Source organism: Periophthalmus magnuspinnatus, chromosome 21 (assembly GCF_009829125.3).
Source record: "Periophthalmus magnuspinnatus isolate fPerMag1 chromosome 21, fPerMag1.2.pri, whole genome shotgun sequence".
Classification (NCBI taxonomy): Eukaryota; Metazoa; Chordata; class Actinopteri; order Gobiiformes; family Gobiidae; genus Periophthalmus; species Periophthalmus magnuspinnatus.
Window position 1 is genome coordinate 20,125,190 of NC_047146.1, and position 17,751 is coordinate 20,142,940.

Below are 17,751 nucleotides of genomic sequence, written 5' to 3' on the forward strand. Positions count from 1 at the left end.
ATCAGTTAAGTTGAATTTTATGCATAGTCCTAAAGCAAAATATCAATTTTCAGGCCAATTTTCAGCCTGATCTTGTTTTCTCAAATATAATATATGTATGTATGTATATGTGTGTATGTGTGTGTGTATATATATATATATATATATATATATATATATATATATATATATATATATATATATATATATATATATATATATATATATATATATATATATATATATATATATATATATATATATATATGTGTGTGTGTGTGTCAACAATCTGAAGCAAGAAATTTCAACTTGGCTGTGTCAATTTGTCAGATACATATGCCCAAAATATGTGCAATTTAAATCATTTCCACATATAATATACAACATTACTTAAAAAAATATTACTTGAGTAGAAGTATAAAGTAGTGGTAAAAGAATTACTCAAGTATTAGTAAAGATATATATAGGAAAAGTACCACTCCAGTAATTTAAAGAATAACTGTCAGACGGTAACATTTGATTTATAATTTGAACTTAATATCATTTGAAGAACAACATTAAATATTACACAGAATCTGGTATTTTCAAAAGAAGAACACAAAAATGAGAACTAAATCATGCCTGAAGGAGTGGCATAAGAAACACAACTCAACTCAAGTAGGAGTAAAAGTATGGTGCTTGAACTAGTACAGTTTCTCAAGTAAATGCACCTGAGTATCACCCACCTTTGCATTTATGTGAGCACAAACTGATACTAAGAGTAAAGCGTAATTAACATTTCTTTCGACGGTTCCCCTTTTTAGTGTAATGTAATGATTCTCCGGTACAATAGGTGGCGCTGTCTCGTTTTTTTTTGACATTCCGGAAAACGCGAACTTCTCAGTGTTTTGGTTCATCTAAAGTTATTATTTTAACATGTTTGCTTTTATATATTCGTGAATGTGCGTTGTTATAGTGTTAGACCAATGTGCACACGTGTAAATAGTTAAACCTGGACATGGAGGAGGCTGAAAAGGAGCCAAAGAAGGACGCGTCTGCAGAGGAGTTTGTGGCTCTGTCTGATTTCACAGCCAGTGGTTCGGACCAGGTTTGGAAAGATTTAGTTTTATTCTATATAGATCATTGTTGAAATTCTCAGGTATTTATCAGTTGAGTTCTGCAATTTATTTTGGGTTTAGGTTAGACTATTTGGTCTGTTAGCCCGGGTTAGTTAGTTCTGGTGTAGTTTTGATTTAGTACTAGTCTCATCCTGAGTCAATGTTCTAGTCTACTTTATCACTGGCTTAGTCCTGCTTTATTCTCCTTCTGATTTAATGTGAAAATGACCATAAGGCACAAAAAAAAAGAAAAGAAATGCACTGACGGAAGACACTCAGATTATATACTGTCCCAGATTATGTACTGTGGATTAGACTTCATTAAAATTCTGACTTCTTCTCTCCTCTCTCCTAACAGCTTTCTTTCCTGTGTGGGGACAGGCTGCTGGTCCATGCAAGGCCTTGTGAGGACTGGTGGTGGGCTGAGTTGAGGGAGGACATGGTGGGCTATGTCCCGGCCAGTCACCTGCTCCAGTGCCGCATCAGCACCAGAACCGACAGTCCCACCTTGGACACCGGACCTGTGCCCAGGGAGAAGGAGGAAGGCCTGGAAGACAAAGCTGAGCCCGGGGAGCAGGAAGAGGACCTAGAAGACCCCTGGCAGGATGTGGAGTACTTTGGCAGCTATGGAACCCTAGTTAGAAAGTCCTCTCTGTCTGTTTATCTAATTCTGAGATCATTATCAGTTTAGTCCTGCAATAAATTTTTGGTTTAGTTTAGACTACTTGGTCTGTTTTAGCCTTGGTGTTAGTTCTCGTGTAGTATTGATTTAGTCCTAGTCCAGTCCTGATTCAGTGTTCTAGTCTTGTTCACATACACCGCGCATCACCTGATTGGCAAACTTATTTCTATGACCATGCACTTTAAGCGACAGATCCCTGTGAATATGCATGCACGTGCTCCCTTTCCCTATTCACTGTGATCTTTACTTTCACTTGTGGCTAAAAACACCGTGAGGACTTTACGTGCTGGTAGCAGAGAAAAAGCTTTTTGCACAACACGCAGACCACCCCATAAATGTAAAACCATTTAAGGGTTTTGCAACCTCTGAGTGACTGTGTTCTCATGCTAATGCTAATTATTAAAGTCTAGAACCTCTTCAAAGTGGTGCAGCAGTGAACAGGAAGAGTAGTCAGGACCTGCAAGATTTGAGGCAGCTGACAGAATCCTGATATCTATTAAATTTGATAAATTGTATAGCCTTACCATAAACTGTCTCAAAGTTGTCTCTTAAAGAAGTCATATTATGCAAAATTGACTTTTTTTTTTTTTTTTAGCTTTTAATCATTTTACATTGTTGTTCCCTCATCAAAAACATACCTTGAGTTGTATTTTGTCTCATTCACGTTTGTTTCATTAATCCATTAATTCAAAGTCATCTTCTCTGAGCACTCGTGTTTGAATTTAGAAAGTTTTATTGTGTCACAGATAAAACTCTTTCATTTCTGTGGTCAAATTGTGTTCACAACAAATGCATGACAATTTTAGCATAACATTCACAAGGGATAAGGGCTTCATTTGTTTACTCTCTTGTTGCTGACAGCAGAGGGTGCTTCAGCGCCTAAATCCCTTAGCAACAATGAAATTCCTGTTGCCAGTTACACTGATAAAATTTCCCCATAGTGGGACACATAAAAGTAACATTATCTTATCTTAAATCTGTAGTCCCCTGGCAAAGTATCAAACAATAGCTGTTGCTTCATAGTTGATATGTATCTTATTGCAGGCAATTTGAGCACTGCACTGATTAGAAAGTCTGGTTATATGGACTTTAGTGACATTTCATGGTGGTGGTGGGGGGGAATGTGAGCACTGTGGCAAGGGCCAGCATCATTGCATCTTTAATATTAATACATTGTTTCCTTGTCCTGCTTAGTTCTGCAAAGTTGTTTTTGCATGAACTCCCATGCTCTTGTTAGTGCAGTTTGGGTCAGATACATGGAGATACATAATTGTGAGCTTTTGCCACGTCTCCTTTTTAGTCAACCAATCAATCAACACAACATGTCTTTAGTCGACTACAGCCTTAGTTACAGGATTTGGTCACTATTTGATTTTTTTAAATGCCCTATTTCCCAGCATTCCCTAATGACTTCACAAGTTGTATTTAGAGTGAGAAACAACCTATACATGCAGGATTACTCAAGCATGTTTCAATGAAACAACCCAACTCCACGCTGAAAACTAATTTGTCCTTGTTTCAAGAATGTTTTTTTCAGGTATTGAGTATTAAACTATAACCTGCTAGGGCTGTCAAATGTATTGAAAATCAAATACTAATCAATACTAACACTAGTACTGAAACTATATACTCATTTGAATAGGTATCGATACTGCAAAAGTCACATTTACAGGACAGAAATGAACCTTTCCTAAATAGTTTTAGAATGATCTTGAGCTGTATCAGAACAAGTATAAGACACATAGACTAGTATACGCCCATGGACAGCAGTGAAACTTAACTGAACAACTGAGGAACTATACAGATATAAGGCCAGATGTTAATATAAAAGAAAGTGCAATACTACTACAATTTAATGTTGAAAATCACATTCCATTGTAATATTGTCTGTTAGAACTCAAGTTATCTCTTGCTCTTGAGAGTTCACCCTTTTCACTATGATTGGTTGATTCTACATGTCTCTCACTCAGAGCTTGACCAACAGAAAAACTGTCTGTTTTTGAGTCTAGGCCTGCATTAAATGGAGAAATACTGAATCTGATCTGACAACATTACCAAAATTGCATATTGTCAGAAGGTTGAAATCACAATTTGAGTTTATATATCACCCAGCCCTAACCTCAAATGCAGTACAAAAGAGGTTATGCAGATGAAACCGCAACATTCTGGATGTTTAGAATGAGTAGCAACATTATATGATTGTCAATGGCAATAATGAGAATTTCTTCTGTAAAAGCTCCAAATACAGCTAAAATGTGAAAGATAACAAATATAAAAGTCTACAACTCTGCTAAATTTTTAGTTTACACCTGACATCTAAAACAAGAAAATTAAATAACAAGTAGTAGAAAACCAGGTAAGAGCTAAACAAAAGGGACTCTGCAGACTGCACGCACATGATGCGACTTTGTGATCAGACACAGTTAAACTAAAAAAAAAAAAAAAAGGCAAAAACACAAAGAAACAGATTTGTCAGTTATGCTGCCCATAGTTCTGCCTCTCAGTGCAACTCAGTCGCAATGTTGAAGACCATTTTTTGTACCCACATAATGTTTATACAGGATTACATGCATGAATCTGTCAAAATACTACTCTGAGTAAGGAAACACTGTTCTATTAGGATTCAAAGCTCATAAAAGAGGACTTTGCATAATATATCCCCATGTGTGTTGTGCAGAAGCTTCATCTGGAGATGCTGTCGGACCGTAGTCGTACCGAGGCCTACAGACAGGTGGTGCTAAACAACAGGGACTTTCTCAGGGACAAAGTGGTGATGGACCTCGGCTGTGGCACTGGCATCATCAGCCTCTTCTGTGCCCAGCTCGCACAAACTGCCAAGGTACTACTCACTGGGTAAGATTTTCAAATAATAGCATAGTGATCTAAATTACTACTTAAAGAGGGGTTATTATGCAAAGTAGATTTTTAAAAAGAGGTTTTAGATGTCATCCATACATGTTTGAGTATTTTAGTGATCTCTCTCGGGCCCTATTGAGCCCTTCTTACGGTTAAGCTGTAAGATTGCAATGCTCTGCCCATGTAGCCCAAGCTTACGTCACGCAAAACAATTCTCCATATACATACAAAACATGAACAAAACTTTACAGGGCAACTTGACAAATCTGATGCGATGTGCAGTATTTTCATTGGCGGGATGCACGCTGATTGTATTGTGATAAAGCTCTGGGGGAAGTGACATAAGCAGGAAGCAAAGGGAGGGGGACTCAGAGTGTCAAAAACTAAACTGAAACATATCAAGCGTGTTAATATGTTGTTGTTTTTCGGTGAATATGTTAAGTGTTAGCAGTTAATACCCCATAGAAGTGAAACACCCCCTCTTTAAGGAAGAAAAATTGTAGTATATCCAAATAATTTACTGATCATTCTCAAATGGTATGCTTTGTTATTCTGGTGGCACACAGTTCTGTTTTAATTGTACATTATCTTTATTATTTATTCACCTTTTTAAATTTTGAAAGAAACAGCCACGCAGAATTGCGTCGATAAACTAACATCATGTTTTTTCAGCAATGTGTGCCTATAGGGAATTTGCAAATAATGCTTCACAGCATTTTATAGTGAATTAAAAATGTCTAGTTCATTCAACAGATGATCTATCCAAATTACACAAAAAACAGCACAAAGTTCAACATCCTCTCTATCAGTTTCCATATAGAATGTAGGAAACTAAAAATAAACTAAAATTAATTCAAACCTTTCAAATTTGCTATTTTTAAAAATAGCCACCCTTTGCTTTGATCACTGCTTTGCACTCTTGGTATTTCTTGACCCTGACAAGGCACAACTATGAAGTGAAAACCGTTTCAGTAGACTTCATCATGAATCTCATTGAGAAGGACGAGGGTTTACATCTCTGTCAACAAATCAAAGAGTAGCTATTTACAGCATGTGAATATAAAATGTAAAATAAAAGTGAGTAGTAAACATTAAAGCAGACCCATCTTTTAGTTGTTTCCTTTTCTCATTTACCCTCTTGAAGTGTATTTGGAGCAATTCGTGCATGTTTGATTAATCATTAATCATTTATTTTCAAGCTGCCATATTGCCAATCTACCATAGTCTTTACTGCCACCAACATACACCAACTGACTTGTACTTACTTCGTTCTCCCAATTTATTTTCTTAACCTGTGATACACGTAGAATTTGGGAGCGTTGTGTTTTCATTTTGGTACAAGAAGACACTCGCTAGCGTAGCGTGCGGCTATCTATTGGAGGTGCCAACAACTTTATTGCTCTTTGCTGTGATAACATTTATGGCGACATCAGCTCCCATTGAGCACCGCAGTTTTCTAACGCAGAAGGCAGCAGACTTGCTGCTTTTATTAAGTTGTTTTAGATGAATATATATATATATATATATATATATATATATATATATATATATATATATATATATATATATATATAAACTATATAGCAGACACAAGCACAATAGGTTTTCTTTAAATCCGCTTTTGAGATTGTTGATTTGAATATTCCACATGCTGATCTCCTGTAGGTATATGCGGTGGAGGCCAGCCCGATAGTGGAGTACACGCGGCGCCTGGTCAGACAGAATGACTGTGAGGACGTGGTCTGTGTGCTGCAGGGGAGAGCAGAGCAGGTCCAGCTGCCTCAGAGGGTGGATGTTCTGCTGTCTGAGTGGATGGGCAACTGTCTGCTGGTGAGAAATGCCGTCACATATCACATACACTCGGCGAACTTTTAGACCCACTGTTATGCACTAAAGGTTCAGGTTCATGTCACTGTATTGATATTCGTAGGTAGAACCTGTTGACATTCTGACAAAAAAAAAAAACACTTCAGTTCCAGACACACAGGCTCCCACTTTCTATATAAATATAAAAGACACAGCTCAATCACACTGCAAATATTAAAAAAAAAAGTTTTACAATACAGAAGATAAAAGTTGTGCAAACATGTGCAAAATAGCTATTTAATAAGAGCCACAACTGACGAGGGGACAAAGCTGTTCCTATATCATTTGATGTGGCAGTTGATGACAAAAGACAAAACAGACAAAGGTGCGATTAAAAAAGTGTGAGCCTGGTTGGACCGATGTGAACATTCAACAGCTTCCTGAGGCAGAAGAGGCGCAGATTTCCTTTCTTCAAATGGCTTCACAATTTACCTCAAAGTTTAGGGAGCTGTCTATAATGGTCTCCATCTAGTTATAGTTAACAAGGTCAACGCTCTGACCTGTAATATTTGTTCTTCTGGCTTCATCACATTAGTACTTTTAAAATCAATGATCATGTTGTTAGTTTTTGTTGCATTGAGTTTCAAATTGGAGTCATTAAACCACCAGACCACACTTCAGATCCATGGCTGTTCTTCCTGTAGAAGACTCACCACAACTGTCATCTGCAGACTTTAGAATAAAATGGTAGTCAAATGTGCTCTGATAGATATTTGTCTAAAGAATAAATGAAATGGTATAAATTAAAGTATGTACCCTTGTGGCAAGCCAGTGGAAGAACACACACTTTCACAGCTCTAACTGTATTCTGTTGATTAAAAAGTCAAAAAAGATCTATCTGTGCAAGTTAAAACTCTCATAAATTGTTTGCAATGAGATGTATATTCTCTCAGTTGTATTGTGCTTTTGTGTATTTATGGAAAATTGCAGTGTGGGGGCATGGATGACGTTGGCTTTTGGGCTTGAACAGAATCTTACAGTAAGGAGGGTTTTAACAGTGAGAGGTTATTAAAGGTTATTAGAACTTCTTATTATTTTGCTTAATAGCTTATTAAACATGTTTATACAAGGTTTTAAATATGGAGTTTTCTGTACATTAAAATATCCATATGAAGGGGGTGCTTTGGCCTCTTTCGAATCTCTACGTACTAAATTCAATCTTCCAAATAATCATCTGTTTTATTACCTGCAAATTTTAGATAGATTTTTAGATAGATACATACATACTCCAAAGTTAACTCCTTTAGCTCAGATCCAGCCATTAGCTTTAAAGTAAAATGGGAACGGGTTGTATAACAATAATCTCTGACAGTCAATGGGATGAAACAAAAAGACACAACAAGACAGCTCATCGATCTACGCTAAACATACTTTTATGCAGTTTAAAGGCCCCATATTACTGTTTTTTTCTGATCTGTGTTATGTTGTTTCCTCATCAAAAGATACCTGGAGTTGTGTTTTGTTTCGTTCACACATGTATAACACACAGACCCTGCATATTTAGGCTGAGCCCTTCTCTCTAACAGAAAACACTCTGTTCTACCTTGTGATGTCATGTGGTAATACAGGAAGTGCTCCATTGTGTTTTTAAACTCGATACACCTTTACTAGAATCGTTTGTATAATTTCAGCCGTAGTCTCTACTGAACACGTGGTAAAAAGGTAATGAATACTGGTCTAAAATCTTCACAACTCTATGTTTGTATCTTCAACGCACAATAGTTGCCTAAAAGAAATGGCAAAGTAAATCCATTTAGAAAAAGTATGTTATTAATGGGTCACACAAGCTGTTCCATTGTACATCATGGGACCTCTTTCTGCAATATATTGACACAAATCTGTGAGAGAGAAGTAATAGGAAAGTGGATGGTGAGAGAAAAACCACAATCTAATCTTAATTTCAGTCATTTCCTCTCTTTAGTTTTTTCTTCTTTTTGGTTATTTGTCCACTCTTTTCCTTCCTTTCCTCTTATACCTTTTTTATTATTATTTCTTTTTTTTTCCTGATTAACAATTTTATTACCGATTCCACATCTATGACTATTATTCTTTCATCCTTCTCTGTTGCACTTTTATGTTTAATTATTTCATTAACTTATTTAAAGCTCCTAGCTGGGGGGTGGGGATATGTGGACACTCAAATGCCAACTGATGGAATGATGGATTGTTTAAAGGAAATACATTTATAGGAACTACCGGTATGTTATTTTTAAACTAATCCCCTCACTGTTTATATATAAAAATGTCAAGTGACAGTTGATGACATAGGTACAGGGATTCTGTTTTAAAATAGTGCAACTTCCTGTATTTTTCAACTTCACAAACTGCCACCTAACAAATGTAAAATTGCAGTGAATGTTTGGCTCAGGTGCTATACCAACAATCTGTCAAATGTACTCTTTACTTTGTTTTTCTTATTTTGTTTTTGTCTGCAAAAATATTATATTGATGAAATGTTTTAGTCAACAAAATTGTCAATGGCCAAAATGCCTCTGAAAAGTAGTAGAGTTGTGAGATCATCCATAGTCCCTGTGTTCAGTGATTTGTCTGTGTGTGCTGTGTGCAGTTTGAGTTCATGGTGGAGGCAGTGCTGCTGGCCCGACAGCGCTGGTTGGCAGAGGGAGGTGTGATGTGGCCCTCTTCCGCAGCCCTGCTCCTGGTGCCCTGTCAGGCCCACAGCTTTTACACAGAGACGATGACCTTCTGGGAGCGCCCCTACGGACTGGACTTCAGTCCACTGCAGTCAGTTTATTATTCTCACTCAGTAACCTCTGAACTCTGACAGATACAAGTGAAAAGGAAATATATAAAAATCTACAAGTGTTGATCCAAATTTGTTTGTTTCCTCCTTGAACAGAACAGAAATCCTGGGGTGGGATGAGGTCTAATTTTCACAAGACGAGATGAGGCACAAGAACAAAGAAGAACAAATTTTAAGCAGAGATGGGCGATATATTGGTTCTAGTATCTGTATTGGCTGACATTTGTTATCTGTATTTTTGGTGCTGCCCATTCTGCTATTTTTGAGTAAAAATGGAAATGGAAGAATATGGATGAATGTTTACACTAACATGTAATTTAATATGTTTTATATTATTTTAACAAAAGTGTCAAGTTAATTTGTGATCTTCTACTAGAAATCTGTGAGCCTGGCTGTGGACTTTAAAGGCTAAATATCGGTATCAGAAAATATCAATTATTGGCCACAGACACAAGCCAAATATCAGACATCGGTATTGGCTCAAAAAAATCCATATTAACCCATCTCTAATTTTGACATTATTTAAAGTAAATTAACATAAATTGTGTGCTTCAGTCCACAATTTTGGCTCCACCATTTTTGATTTACTTTTTGTGGTCACTGTAGCACTGTGTTTTGGATCTCAAGCTTCTCAAGAAATGTAACTCCCCAGCACTTTAACCCCTTTTTTGTCCAATCCAAATGTAAACATGTGGAGAAAAATCTTATGTGATCATTTTCCTCATGTGTGCACAATCTTGTGGCACTTTTGGCTTGCAAGATCTTGTCTCATCCCTACTGAAATCACAATTTGGCCTGCTTAATTTGTACTTTATTGCTACGCATTTAATAGTCTCAGAAACATAACCCTCAGAGCATCAAAAGTAAAATGGAAACTTATAAAGCATGTTAATACGTTGTTTTGAGTTATGTTATGCGTTACCAGTTAATAACCCCTAGGAGTAAAATACCCCTTCTTTAAATTGGTAATTAAAAATACATTTAAAACATATATTACAGAGAGATTTCAGAGTTCACTCAAACCTCTCCTTTACAAAATGCCATTGTAGAGGTGACCTGTCTTGTCATGTGTTCCAGGCCATTGGCGCAGCAGGAGTTCTTCACTAAACCAAAGTTCAGCCATGTTCTGGAGCCACAGGACTGTCTGAGCACGCCCAGTGAGGTCCTCTTTCTCAACATGTACACGCTCACGGTGCAGGACCTGGAGGTACCTGCTCTGCTCCACCACAGCCACACTCACTTAGAATGTTCACAGCAACAGTAGAATGTTAAGGGAGCACAAATAAGTTAGGTCTCTAGTAGTGTTGTCACGGTACTAACATTTTTATATTAAGGAGTAGACTTGATACTCATGAGTACGTGGTTTATGCAGTAAAACCATAACAAAATCAATGTGTAGTTCCAGAGTTCACAGGCAAACAAACAAGTAACATGTACAAAGGCCTACGTGTTACCTCTCCTGCTGACTGGTTAAACCCGTAGGCAGGTCCACTGTGGTCTACCTGCCCTGACGACCTTTATCCCCTGGACGTTCCACAGACTAAACCAAATCAACAGAAAAGGTGCTAAGATAAACATTAACAAATTAGACTAAACAAATTAGCAAAACATATAAGAGCAACATAGCAAAAACAAATTAGACAAAACTAAATAATAATAATAATAACGTAATACCAATTCCTATACCACATTATCTAGTTTCGATAGTAGTTTCAATAGCAATTGGTATCTGATTTTCAATACTTTGGCAATCCTAGTCTGTATATGAAAACTTTTAATGAGCTCTCTTCAGTCCAAATCATCAGAAAACTCTTCTTCCTCATCAAAATTGACTTTTGACTAATTACAGGCCCTATACCCAATTTTTTTTTATGTATTTGAGCAAAATTTGTCTTGTTCCAGTATAGATTATTGTAGAAACAGCTTTTGAGGACAGAATAAGTCTGCTGTTTAATTTCTGTATTTAATTGTAAAGCACTTTATTGTCCAATAGTCAGGAAGTGCATGCTTAGAATGCTAGTTGTCATTAGTGTTACTGTCACTTGAAAACTCTCCTCTATTTGGCACAGCAACAAAGTTAAAGGTGTCATCCATTCACATTTTTATAACCCCTTGAATGGCTGCAACAAAGTTATAAACTCTTAACCAACAATATATTATATAAAAAGTATTATAGAATTTGTTTTTTGGAAAATGTATGTAAATGTATTTTCATCATGTATCATCTAAAGCATGATGAGAAAAAGTGAGGGGTTTTTTTTATTATTATTTTTGCTATTTAAAAAAATGCATCCTTATTGTGAGCAGGCTTGCATCTCCACAAACCTGACCATGGAAATTTTGTTTTTGTACTCTAATTTTCCACAGTATCAATCCCCATGGATATATCCACTTCCATCCCCATGTTCCAAAGTATAGCTTTAACTTTCTATTTCCATGGAATCCTACAGGCCTCCAGAAAGTTACGTTTTTGTTTCTGTTCTCAGGAAATGGAGGGACAGTTTGACTTCCTTGTGGACACACCGGGGGATTTCCATGGATTCTGTGCCTGGTTCACTGTTGGATTTGAGAGTCTGCAGCCCGGAGGAGAGGCAGTCCAGCTCGACACCGGACCCTTTTCTGAGTACAAAAATTATGAAAAAATATCTTAATGTGTCTTCTCAATTGTGAAAAAAAAAAAAAAAAAATCAGTTTTGTTTATTTATACTGACACAGATGCTGAACTGCCAGTTTTTTTACATACTATTCAATTTTAATGTAGGAATTCTTGAGTGTATTGATGTCACGTGAACCCAGCTTATTACACTTTTCTTACAAAGATCTGTTCCTGTCCAGGCCGACACACTGGAAGCAGACCCTGTTCATGCTGGACAGTCCCGTGAGTGTCCACCAGGGGGAGAGTATTAGAGGGTCCATTGTCTTGCGCAGAAACCCCACCTGGAGACGTCACTTGTCCATCACTTTTGACTGGGTCCATTACAGCCCCTCAGAGAACCAATACAAGGTAAGCTCCAGTCCTTATCTTTATTGGAGATATTAATACTTAGCAGTGGCACCAAGCTTCACAGCTAATTTCTAGCTTTTTTGTTTGATTAATAAGGAACAAAAACAGATAATTACCTTTCAGAAGTGTATGTTTAACCACAAACTGCATCAAATATGTATCTGATGTAGTAATAATCTATCATAACATAGTCAATACATCAACCTCAGAGCCTACACTTTCTGACACACTTTTTTAAATTTGTTGGCGTTAAACAAGGGCAATTCTTTTTTAATGTCAGATGTGGAAAAAGACATAATTGTCTACTGTTTTCAATCAGCTGAGGTGCCTCAGACCCAGAAGTGACATCACACTTAACTCTATGGCAGAATGTTCAACAGTTTCCATAGTGACACATTGTATTTTTCAGAGTTTTCTGACCATCTAAAAACTAAAGTGGATTTAAAAAGCACAATTTCAGGAGCCTGTGATTAATACGAGTGTTCGTGGTACTGTTTAGGTGTTTGACTAGAAAGAACTTTGAACACATCTGATTCTAAACAAAACAGTTCAAAGAAAACTAAATGTCCAAAAGTCTAACTTGACTAACAGAGCTTCAGGCAGAGCAGTGCCTCCAATGCCCCACATACACACATAACACAATTGACTGTTGTGTAACTGTATTAATAATTGTTTTCTTGTGCCCTAGATTGGATCAAAGACATTCCCTATGTGGAGGTGACATGACCAAATGATGTACGTAAATAAAGACACAATTCCAACACAGCACGCTCAATTCACACAATGATTTTTATAGACATTTTTGTTGATATTTTATAATTGTATAATTTAAAAATGATTAGTAATAGTAATGATGGGTATACACTACCAGTCAAAAGTCTGGACACATCTTTTCATTCAATTTTATGTTGTTTTTCTTTACATTTACTACTTTCTTCATTTTAGATACATAGGGAAGACATCAAATATATGTGGAATTATGTTGCAAAGAACAAAAAGTGAAATAAATCAACTTTTTTTTCAGATTCGTCAAAACATCTCAAATACATGGGAAAAAAATCTGCTACAGGGCCTTTTAAATGTCTCCTGTGGACAAGCAAAGCTGAAATGTAAAGCTGAAATTAATTTTCAAATATATATTCTCTTTCATATGTATTTAGTAAATATATTAATAGTGCAAAGAACACATTTTGATTAATAATATAACAGCGAAATAAATATTTTACACATCTACATTGGGCTTATGTATTGTATGTTTTGTTTCTGTCCACTGTCCGTCAATTCTTCACCAAATGTAGACATTAGAATAGAGAAGATAAAAGACGACATACAGTAAGATGACCAGAGGAAAGAAGAGAGGGCAAAAACACAACTAATTACAAAGAAGTAGTAGTAGTAGAGCTTCAAAATTCATAAATAAGTTACTATAAGTCTCAAAACATTGTCAGTGCAGCGCTCCCAACAGCTATGTTCACTCACACGAGTCTTAAGCCAGAAAACATTCCAATGGCAAGGCACTGATGGGAGATGCAAGTGCCTTATTTTGATTTTATTGTAAGGTATTTTATCACTGGACATAAACAACAGATCAAGAAGGTCTTGTTGGCGTTGTCATGACTCCGCTTTAATTTTGGCCTTTGCTTTGGGGCTGCTTTGTATCTCTGGTATAGGCTCACTACTGAGGGGCTGAGGAGAGACCAATACAGCCCTCTCCTCCATCTCCTCCTTCTTCTCCTTCTTCAGTCTGAGATGCTTGTCACAGTGGTTCCCAAAGGACTCCAGTTTGGCAAAGGTCTTGTTGCACACTCGGCAGTGGTAGGGCCGGTACCCCCTCCTCAGCCTCTTGTGCAGTCTGTAGTAGGATGATCTCACAAACACCCGGCAGCAGACGCCACATTTGAGATCGTCCGGGCCGCTCGTGGGCTGGGGTCTCTGGGTGTGAGACGGAGCGGACAGCCTCTTGTTGGCATGGCGCTGAATGTGTGCCATCAGGCCTGACTTCTGTGTGAAAGACTTCCCGCAGATGAAGCACTGGAAGGGCTTCTCTCCTGAGTGGATCCTGCGGTGGGTCTTGAGGTGTGCCGCGCGGCCGAAGCACTTCCCACACTCGGGGCACTTGAACGGCCGCTCCCCCGTATGGATGAGCCGGTGTGCCTCCAGGTGAGACTTCTGCTTGAAGTGTTTACCGCAGATGCCACAGCAGAACTTCCTCTCTTTGTTGTGAGAGGCCAGGTGCAGGGTGAGGTGGGCTGAGGAGATGAAGGTCTTGTGGCACACGTGGCACGAGTGTGGCTCCAGTCGGGTGCGCCTCTTTGGTCGTCGGCCATTACTGCTGTGCTCACAGGAGGGGCAGTGGGCGGGACTGTGGGCAGAGCCTGTCTGAGGGCTGAAGCTACACCCGCACACAGAGCATAGCCTGCTCGGTGGACTGTCACTGCTGCCATCCAGCATGGGGCTGTCTATCACCATAGTGCCACACCACGAGATCCCCCTGGTCTACGCCTCATAAGAACTCTGCAAAGACAAGCAGCTCATGTTATTGTAAAAGAAATTCACAAATCAGACTATAAAAAAAAAACTATACAGATGGGACAAGATCTCATGAGACAAAATTGTCACAAGATTACACACATGAAGAAAGTTATCTCGTGAGATTTTTTTGGCTTGGACAAAAAGTGCTGGTGAGTTACCTTTCTTGAGAAGCTGTAGTTTCAAAAAGCAGTGCTACAATGACAGCAAAAAGTCTGTCTCATTCTCGTGGACCCAATATTGTGTCCTGTCTTGTCTCGTGGGGATTGTGTCTCGTACCTGTCCTAATAAACTAGAACATTGTTTCTCAAACTGGCAGGATCATTAGTTGTTTGGAAAAGGAAAATATGCTGGCTAAATAACTGCAGTCCTAGCTATTAGGTAATTGTTACTATTCAAATTGATTCGATTGCGATCCATCTCGCAGCCCTACCACTGCCACTATGTAGACTGGCCCTATTGGTATGAGGGGCCTGTAGTTTGGGCATTTGTTTCATGTAGAGATAAAGCTAAAGGAAGACAAACATTATATATTTATCTTGTTTTAAACAACCGTATCTGTTTGATCTCATTTAAGAGCATGTGCGGCCCCAATTTGAACCTGATATAATCCAGGTTTACATCTGGTGGTACTCTGAACGCCAAATATTGAGCTGGTACTTGATGTGGAAAGATTTAGAACTGCTCAACACTGCTTCCTAGCCTAGTAATCAGTTCACAATGTGTCCCGTTGGTCTGAGCTAGACTACTAACATTATAATGAAGAGATGGCATTTTAAAGGAACTGTACGTAAGATTTCGATTTGAAATTTCATACACATGTCCTAACTGTGTCCGCAGATGTAAGGTAAATGTGTTCAAATCAAATGTAGCGTTTAGTGATAACAATTGTAATGCTAATTTATTCTTAATTACAACATAACATTGGACATGATTTATGTTATAATATGGTTTTCAAGATGATTAACCAATCAAAAAGCAGAATGAGCCTCACATGAGTCTATCATTTGGGTTGCCAGTTTAAATGTTGAAATCCAGTTGGTCTGAACGGTCGCTACCTAAACCGCAGCACATCATGAATCAGTGCTAGTGCAGCCTCTGCAGCTCAGTGAGTGAATTCTGGAGGTTCTGAGCTTTCACATGAGTCAGGGCCTGTCCATACACTGAGAATGAGAAAAAACTTGTTTCCTGTAAAGGCACGTGCAACCCATGTTCAGTTGATTGTATTACATTTTTAAACTGTTAAATCTATTGATGATTACGAGACGGTTACCTTTATTACCATTTTTGCGTACAATTAGCTGCCTAGACTGTATTTTTAACTCACCCTTCGGATGCAGGGTGAGACATTAACTCCTATATCCGCAGAAAATTCACATTAATGCCATTTTGTACAATCTGGTCAAGAAAGATATTCTCACCCTTTTTTAACAGTTGTCATAATAAATACTAAAACTGAACGGGTAGGCCTACGAGCTTACATGTTAAATGAAATTGCAACTGTCCCGACATGCAGACTACAGCAGACACTAGCAACACGAGCATGCAAAGACTCGGGCTGTCAGAGCGAAGCGCGCACTTACAGCAGACCTGCTTTACGCACGGACGCGACAGAGCTCTCCACATCCCCAAACGGCCATGACGTTACCCCTGTCAGCTCCTGTCGAGGGAGTGGTGATGGTCAGCACCGTATCTGCGGTCCGGAGAGGGAGGACCGGGGAGGGAAGGACAGGGGGAGCATCTGCGTAACGGAGAGGGGGAGCAGCGCAGGGGGAGGATGCGCGGGTGGGCTGCAGCACCATCTAGTGAGGGGAGGAATAATACTGTAGAGCTGTCTTGAGTGGAGACGTGCTTTAGTTGTAAATTAGTGACAACAGCCTGAAAAGAACAGCAACAGAACTGAAGTTTGATTATATTTGATTAAAATTAGATTTACAATACAATTAACATATTTACATATTTATAAATAAAAAAGACATTACAAAATAATTTACAAAAGAATTAACATTTTTTGCTAATCAATAATTTGTAAAAAAAAAAAAAAAAAAAAAAAGTATCTTTGTTGGAACCCAAAATTAATTCATCTTACATCAGCAACAGCATCGCAACATCCAGGCTTCTGCTGTGTCTCTGCCGTATCTTGTTCATGAGTGAGGGAAGGATGGAGTGTGAGATTAACAGGAGGATCAGTGCAGTGTCTGCAGTGATGCGGTCGCTGCATTGGACTGTTGTGGTAAAGGAGATGAGTCGAAAAGCAAAGCTCTTGATTTACTTCACCGCATCTATGAGCTCTGGATAATGACCAAAGGACAAGATTGTGGAGACAAGTGGTCGAAATGAGTTTGCGCCGCAGGATGGCTGGGTGCTCACTTAGAGATAGGGTGAGGAGCACAGAGCACACGTGAGGAGCTCAAAGTAGAGCTACTGCTCCTCCAAGTCGAGAGGATGCCTCCTGGACACATCCCCTCCAGGCATGTCCCACCTGGGGGAAGCCCCGGGGAAGACCCAGGACACACTGGAGGAACGATGTCTCTTGGTTGGCCTGGGAATGGCTTGGGATCCCCCAGAGGAGCTGGAGGACGTGTTTTGGTGAGCGAAGTCTGGGAGTCCCTGCTTAGACCCAGAGACAGAAGAAAATGGATGGACAGTTAGTTCTAGGGTCTTGTCACTAATAAAAAATATCAACATTTGTGCATTTGCCTTTTGGATATTTCATGGTAAAATATAGTGCAATCAATGGGAACAAAAAGCTCTCTTACCCCCATGTGGGACTATCATATCATCACATTCTACAGTCTAAAAGCTACCGATTAGATTGTCTTGTTTTAACAACATTTAAAATGAAACATTAAAGTTTTACAAATAATATTTTACATTCCAATCGGCTACAATTTAGCGCCATCTTTCTTTTTATATCTAACACTGGCCTAATTTATCCCTCACTTTCTCCAAAGTTTCCTTCTTCTAATTCCTCTAA

At 38.4% G+C, this 17,751-nt stretch overlaps 2 protein-coding genes across 3 annotated transcripts; one reads left to right on the top strand and one right to left on the bottom strand.

The window, feature by feature from the left end:
* The first annotated feature begins 819 nt into the window (after positions 1-819).
* Positions 820-14,062, top strand: prmt2 (protein arginine methyltransferase 2). Of its 2 annotated transcripts, none has more exons than XM_055230800.1 (10): positions 820-1,066; positions 1,435-1,713; positions 4,436-4,597; positions 6,280-6,444; positions 9,047-9,222; positions 10,319-10,448; positions 11,728-11,864; positions 12,077-12,245; positions 12,934-12,980; positions 13,989-14,062. In XM_055230800.1, the coding sequence occupies exons 1-9, from the start codon at positions 977-979 to the stop codon at positions 12,964-12,966; spliced, it is 1,341 nt and encodes a 446-aa protein (XP_055086775.1). In that variant the 5' UTR covers positions 820-976; the 3' UTR covers positions 12,967-12,980; positions 13,989-14,062. The 2 variants fall into 2 exon arrangements, with proteins under 2 accessions (XP_055086775.1, XP_033842280.1); XM_033986389.2 differs by lacking the exon at positions 13,989-14,062 and adding an exon at positions 13,270-13,347 and having other exon boundaries at positions 877-1,066.
* On the bottom strand, positions 13,857-14,714 carry LOC117388838 (oocyte zinc finger protein XlCOF6.1-like). Its single transcript, XM_033986388.2, has one exon. The coding sequence runs from the start codon at positions 14,712-14,714 to the stop codon at positions 13,857-13,859; it is 858 nt and encodes a 285-aa protein (XP_033842279.1).
* Between the last annotated feature and the right edge of the window lie 3,037 nt (positions 14,715-17,751).